General features: G+C 41.5%; 1 protein-coding gene across 3 annotated transcripts in view; it reads left to right on the forward strand.

Annotated features, from left to right (window-relative positions):
* CLTCL1 (clathrin heavy chain like 1) overlaps positions 1 to 6,170 on the forward strand; it is a 38,060-nt gene extending 31,890 nt beyond the window's left edge. Inside the window, exons 29-33 of one of the 3 annotated variants that reach the window (XM_064522157.1) lie at positions 343 to 513; positions 1,353 to 1,574; positions 2,280 to 2,300; positions 3,781 to 3,856; positions 4,850 to 6,170. In XM_064522157.1, coding sequence (XP_064378227.1) covers positions 343 to 513; positions 1,353 to 1,574; positions 2,280 to 2,300; positions 3,781 to 3,856; positions 4,850 to 4,965 — 606 coding nt within the window. In that variant the 3' untranslated portion in view covers positions 4,966 to 6,170. The remainder of the gene's footprint in view (positions 1 to 342; positions 514 to 1,352; positions 1,575 to 2,279; positions 2,301 to 3,780; positions 3,857 to 4,849) is intronic. The other 2 variants (XM_064522158.1, XM_064522159.1) reach the window with 2 other exon arrangements.
* Positions 6,171 to 6,528: the final 358 nt, after the last annotated feature.

Below are 6,528 nucleotides of genomic sequence, written 5' to 3' on the forward strand. Positions count from 1 at the left end.
GTGTAAAGGTAAATATCAAGTAAATATTCCATAGTAGGCAATACTTTTATAAACAAACTTGCTTCTGGCCCCACTGGCTACTGTTTGGAAGCCATCCTTTCTGGCTTCTAAAGGATTAGCTTGTCTATTCTGCCAAGTGAAGTTAGTATGACCCAGTAGCATCTTGCTGTGTCAAAAATCTTCTTTAGGAGTGACGCACCAAATATGCAGGGCAAACAAGCTGTAGCATCAACATCCAGTTGGCAGAACCTAAATGCTTGTGTACCATGCTTGGATGCTTCTCTGCTGTAGTTCTCACCTACTACCATCTGGAAACATGTGTAACGATTCTCTCTGAAACAGGGTTTGAGAGCTTCCATTGATGCCTATGACAACTTTGATAACATAACATTGGCTCAGCGTCTGGAAAAGCATGAACTAATTGAATTTAGGCGTATTGCAGCATACTTGTATAAAGGTAACAACCGCTGGAAGCAAAGTGTGGAGCTGTGCAAAAAAGATCGTCTGTATAAGGTGAGTTAATGCTGCCTTTCTCCCTTTGGCTTAAAAAAAGGGGGGGGGGGCACGAATTTACTAGAAGCATCTGAGCTATCAAGTGTAAGTTTCCTTAAAACTGAATGCTTTCTGTCCATTTCAAATCCAGACTTCCAGTTTTCCTTAAACTTTGGGTGGAGGGCTAAGAGTAAGTAGAATCTTAGAGCAGAATAGCTTGCAATTTCAAATGTGTATCTTAAAGCCAACTTCAAAGCATTATCCTATACTCAGATGAGAGATTTATCCATAGCCATAGGTGGCATCTGGTCAACTTTCTCAGTCAATGTGGAACAATCTCCATAGGGCTGAAGTTTTATGCCCAGTAGGGTAGAGATGAAATATGAATATACCAGTCTTAGTCCTCAGGCATGTAGTGAGTTTGCATGGGGCAATTCTTGACTACTTTGTAGAAGAGCTGGCGAATAGTCTTCTGTCTTGCCACAGACCAAACAGTTGATGTAGTGATTTCTTCTGCCCTGGATAACCCTTAATACCTAATGGTGAGGTAGCTGGGATACTAGAAGAATTGTTTATCTTCTCTGCTACAAAACTAAGGAAAATCTCACTGGGCTGTTTTGCTTAAGGGAAACCTGTTGGATAATGTTAATACCAGCATCTGGATTGCCTCAAAACAAGAGGGCTTAACTGAGTGTGTATACTGTACCTTGGCTCCTGCACATAACCTGTGTGGTCATGTGAAAGATTAACTTCATAGTTTGCAAAATGTCTGGCTTATCTAGCCAGCAGGAAAATGCATGTGACATAGAGCAAGGAGCTGACAGGCAAGGGTCAAGCTTAACTCTTGTCTCTTTCTGTAGGATGCTATGCAGTATGCTGCAGAGTCCAAAGATGCAGAACTAGCTGAGAAACTGCTTCAGTGGTTCCTGGAAGAAGGCAAGCAGGAGTGCTTTGCAGCCTGCCTCTTCACGTGTTATGACTTGCTGCACCCAGATGTAGTCCTCGAGTTGGCATGGAGGCATAACATCATGGACTTTGCAATGCCTTATTTCATCCAAGTGATGAGAGAGTACCTTACCAAAGTGAGTATTGCATAGGCCGAAAAGCTAAGACTTTCAGTCTGCTAGATGATTAGCATTATACAAACCAGGTAAAGCTCTTTTCATGTGTTTGGAATGCCATTATTCCTCAGACTAAGTCTTCTGTGGAGTTTTGTGGGTTTAATCACTTGAAGTTAGCTGGCTAAACTTCAAATAGATGCTTTGGGACTTGCAAGGGGAATAGTTAAACCTTAGTCTTTGATAGCGGATATAGGCAACTGTGCTTTTTAGAGCTGCTCGACAGTTGAAGCTGAATACTTAAAAGCAAGGACTACCTGTATTATTCCTTACTTGATGTAAGTATTGAAAGTACTCTCTATTTTCTTGTTATAGAAAATATAGCTTTTAAGTAACTAATACTATACGCTACTCCTACATCAGCCTTAGGAACTGATTGTTGGAAATGAGGTTTTTGTGGAAAACAAGTTTAGATACATAGTCTGGCTGTACAATACTTATAGCCAGTGTAAATCCTGGAAGAGGGAGAGGTTCTGATCATGTGTGCTCCTGAAATGCTTGTCTCAAACAGCTTAAGATCTAAAACTCTTTAGATCTTTCTTTAGAAGGCTTTAGGTTTGCGTAGAATATCACAGTAAGAACTATCTTGAAGCCAGTGATCTAGAAGTGACCGCTTCAGCTTGCCTGTAATCAGTCATGTTAAGTGTTCCCCTCTGGATTTTCTTGCAGGTTGATGGGCTGTTCTATAAGGTGACACTCTGATTTCAAACTCTGTGTTCATTTGTGTCCCTCAATATGCTAGGATTCTGTTATAGGAATCTAGCTGTAGCTTCTGCCAGAAGAGCAGTATAACTTAGCTCTAACTCATTTCCATTCCTTTCTAATGCTAAAAGGGTAACTATTCACAAACAACTTGAAAATCCAACCAGACTCTGCTGTCCTTTGTGGGGAAACAGAAGCCAGTGATTGAGAAAGACATGACCATTTGGGCTCCTGATCACTGTACTGCAGATACCTTGTGGCAGAGAGGATGCGGTTCATAAGTAAACAAAAGCAGTTGCCACACAACATGAAGTGTTCTGAGTGTAAATTCATTATTATGCTGCAAATTATTGAAGCAGTCTTGCAGGCATGGTGAGTCTGTTTGAAAAGTAACAAAGCTTCTGTAGAAGACTTGCCTCTTAGTATGATGGAAGTACTTGCACAGATCTTAAATTCATCCTCCTCATATTCTGCTGAGGAGATGAGACTTAGGTCTAAGATCATGGTTTTTTAAACTGCTGGTTGGATTTACAGGTAATCACATGTACTAAATACTGGATAACTTGCCAGAAGGAAAATCTGCATGGTGAAAGTGGTTTACAGCAAAACTAATTTAGTTTATGAAATTAACTACAAAACATGGAATTAGTGAATGGGTTTTTATAAATGTGGTATGTCTAAAACTTTGTCATGTAACTAACTTCAAAGGCACAAAAGAACAGACTACTTCATCAACAGTGTGTGCTTCTTCCGGAACTTATTCATCTTTCTCTTATGCATAAACCAAAGGTGTTTAAGCACAGAATAGCCCTCGTCCCAGAACGGTCCAGGCACAAAGTGTGTTAGCACTCGCCTGGCAATCTTTAATACTTCACTTCAGGCAGCAAGTTGAAGATGTCAACCCTTTGCTAGGTAGCTGCTCATGTCCCTTAGGGGCATCTGCTCTTGGTGTGCTTGCTAATTCCCCAGCAGAGGGAGTAATAGCCCTTCTGTTCCCTATTTCTTCTTAATGCTCTAGGGGCAGTAAAGAGGAAAGTCTAATCCAGGGGAGAGTGGCAATCCTAGGTCTTAACTAGAACAATGTTTTAAGCTAGTTTAACTGTTAGCTTCTAATTGCTTTGATCCATAGTAGTATGGATAGTTTTAGTAACACCAATATCTAGTGTTATTCTGGAAAGCTGTTAGGTTAACAGCTGTAAGTGAACCAGTAGCTTGGGTGGCAGTCCCAAGAAGTACTGCACTTGAAATTCATGATCTCTCTCAGCTGTTTGACAGCTACTATTTATTCCCACTCTAAAGCAATTGGGAGGGCAGTTTACAACATAGCAGAATGAAGACTTTCATGGTCCCCAACTTGCACTAACAAAGGGAACACCTGATAGCTCAGGTACCTGGCATGAAAAGCTTTCACGTGATGGTATAGTTTCTAGGCAAAGCCTTCATACATCTCCTGTTCACTTCAATGTAGGTGGATAAACTTGATGCTTCTGAAAGCCTAAGAAAAGAAGAGGAACAAGTAGCTGAACCCACTCCAATAGTATTTGGTAGGTGAAAGACTTGATTTTAATTGATTAGCTATTGTCACTCTGGTCTCTGTTCATGGAGGTGACTTAAATGACTGCCTCCAGACAAAGCAAGCTGGTTTCCACTAGCTAATAAGATGGTTGTATCTGTGTTAGATGAACTGTACAAGTTGCTGAAGTGACATCTCACTCTTACAGTACTTCTACTCTTCAAAGTATTGCACCGCTTACATAGCTCAGAATTCTAGCTTAGGAATAGCCTTTCAGTATGGTAACAGGAGAGGGGGCATCGCAGTGTGCACAACCTCAGAAATAACTTAAAGAGCATGCTAATTCCTCCTGGTATTTCTTTCTAAGAGGAATGTGTCTGCTTTCTGCTCTTCCAAGTAGAAAAGCAGACTAGCTTTCTAGCTCATCCATTTTAAGACATATGTAGCCAAAAACATGGCTGTCCTCAAGTGTACTGCTATTTTAGAAGCCCTTCTGAAGAGACATTCTGCTAACAAGCACCTAGAAGTGGCTGGTAAGGGAAGGATGTGACTGGTTCACTGTCTAATGTAAATGTTAACCTGAATTTAACATACGCATGAGGCATGTGTGCTCCTAGCAATGAAGACAAATCTTTCAAGAGTTATGTTCAAGCCTTTTGTGTTTTACTTAACTAATAGCTTGAATTGCTTTACTTGTCAGTTCTGACCATGCATGATTTAAACAGTATCAGTTGGTTTGGCTTTCAATATGGTCTCTTCAAAACAAGCCACATTAATCATGCCCTCAAGATCAGTTGGGTACTCATCTGAAATCTGCCTTGCTTTCTTAGTTTTCTGGTGGCAAGAGCAGATGGCCTTGGTGCCCACTCCATGTGGTGCATGTTGAATTATAGTGTAACATGCTAGTATATGCTTGCACAGTAGCTGGTTTTAGCTAAAGCCTCATAATCCTCTCCCATAGTACTGCTAGTGTTAGGAAAGCCTGGGTTCTTAAACTAACTTTCTTTTTCTCATGCTTTTCTAGGCCAGCAGTTGATGTTGACAGCAGGCCCCAGTGCAGTACCTCCCCAGGCAAACTTTCCATACGGATACACAGCGCCAGGATTCACCCAGCCGCCTGTTTATGGTTTCAATATGTAACTAGCTCTCTGACAGACCTTCGCTGTCTCTGTTCTCTTCCTTCCCGTCCCTTTTTTAACTTCTCCAAGAAGTGTACAATGGTTCTAAGGCACAGATGACCCTCTGTTGGCTGAACACTTGCTGCCCTGCTCAGTGAGGAGACTTCAACGGATGCCTGTTACTGTTATTTATTGATTATTGTCCGGTTACATTTCAACCTCTGGAAGGCAGCTTTTGTTAATGACATTGTGAGACTCTTGTCTGAAGTTAAGGCACTATTTCACTAACTCATATAGCAATAACTGCTTGAGGCCAGGGGGAAGAGAGCATTTTTCTTTTCTTTTGCAAAGCCCATTGAAGGCAGCTGGGAAAATGCCTGGCACCAAGTTGTTAAAGCTTTAGCTGAAGCTACTGAAGTAGCAGGGATGTCAACAAATCAGTGAAGCATCTCGTTAACGATGAATTGTTGAAAGCTTGTGTACATCTCTCTGCCCCATTTTGTTTGCAGTCTTACGTGCAAAAGAAAATGGGCTTTCTAATATTTGTGCTCTGAATGTTTAGAGGAATATTGGGAAAGTTTCCTTTTCTGGACAATGCTGTTGGGGTTCAGGTGGAGTCTGTTCTATATTTTCTGGAGTAGATCTGAGACTTAAAGAAAATAAATCTTCTCATACCAGAGAGCAAACATTTCCCAGATCCTTTTTGTTTAACAAGAGGAGAGCATGTTACTTGTTGACATTAAATGGTACTAAAGGCAATCTCAGCTGTGTGGCAAGTGAACATTGGAGTGTGCATGGGCTGCCAAAGTACTAGAGATGCAAGAGCACAGTGTCAGGGTTGGGGAGGGGGGACTTGCTGCTAAAATATTAAGGCAGTAGGGAGGGCCGTAATCCTGACTTTTTATTTGCACCTTTAACTGATTCTGGCAATGGCTTCCTGCCACACCATGTTCTGACCCTTTCTGGTGGGCAGAGTCAGCACCATCTGACGTAACAGGGTGCTGTGACTCAGTTTTGCTATGCTGCAGTAGTATCAATAGCGTGTCCACCACCCACCTCTTTCTTTGAGAATGCCAACAGGGATGTATTATTACTTTGTGCCACTCTTCAAATACATGTATCATTAACATTTTATGTACTTAGATAACAATGTATAATTTATGGTTATGAATCTTGTGCTAATCATGAATATTATAAAAGTCCAACTATAAATGTAAAACTGCAGTATCCACTGTGTGGTTCTAGTCTTAATATCTTGGGGGTTGGAACTGGTCAGCAGGAATGCACTACCGCTAATAGCACCAGCTTTCTTAACGTGACAAGTAAGGGTGCCAGGCAGGAAAGGGGACACTCGTCCAAAGCATCTAGCATGGACTGCTTAGCAGTTAATTTAAAAGGGAGTTGCAGTCTCTTCCCTGGACACATCAGCACAGCTTGTTATGTGACCCCTTCCTGCAGCATAACCTCTGCACATGCGTTCATGACTTCCCTCACACAACTGGAAAAGTGCAAGCTCAGTGTTGTGCTGCGGGAGATGCTTCAGTCTTCATAGTCTTCTCTGCTAAAATGTTAATGTAGCGGTAGT

This window comes from Dromaius novaehollandiae, chromosome 17 (genome assembly GCF_036370855.1).
Source record: "Dromaius novaehollandiae isolate bDroNov1 chromosome 17, bDroNov1.hap1, whole genome shotgun sequence".
In the NCBI taxonomy this organism is placed as follows: domain Eukaryota; kingdom Metazoa; phylum Chordata; class Aves; order Casuariiformes; family Dromaiidae; genus Dromaius; species Dromaius novaehollandiae.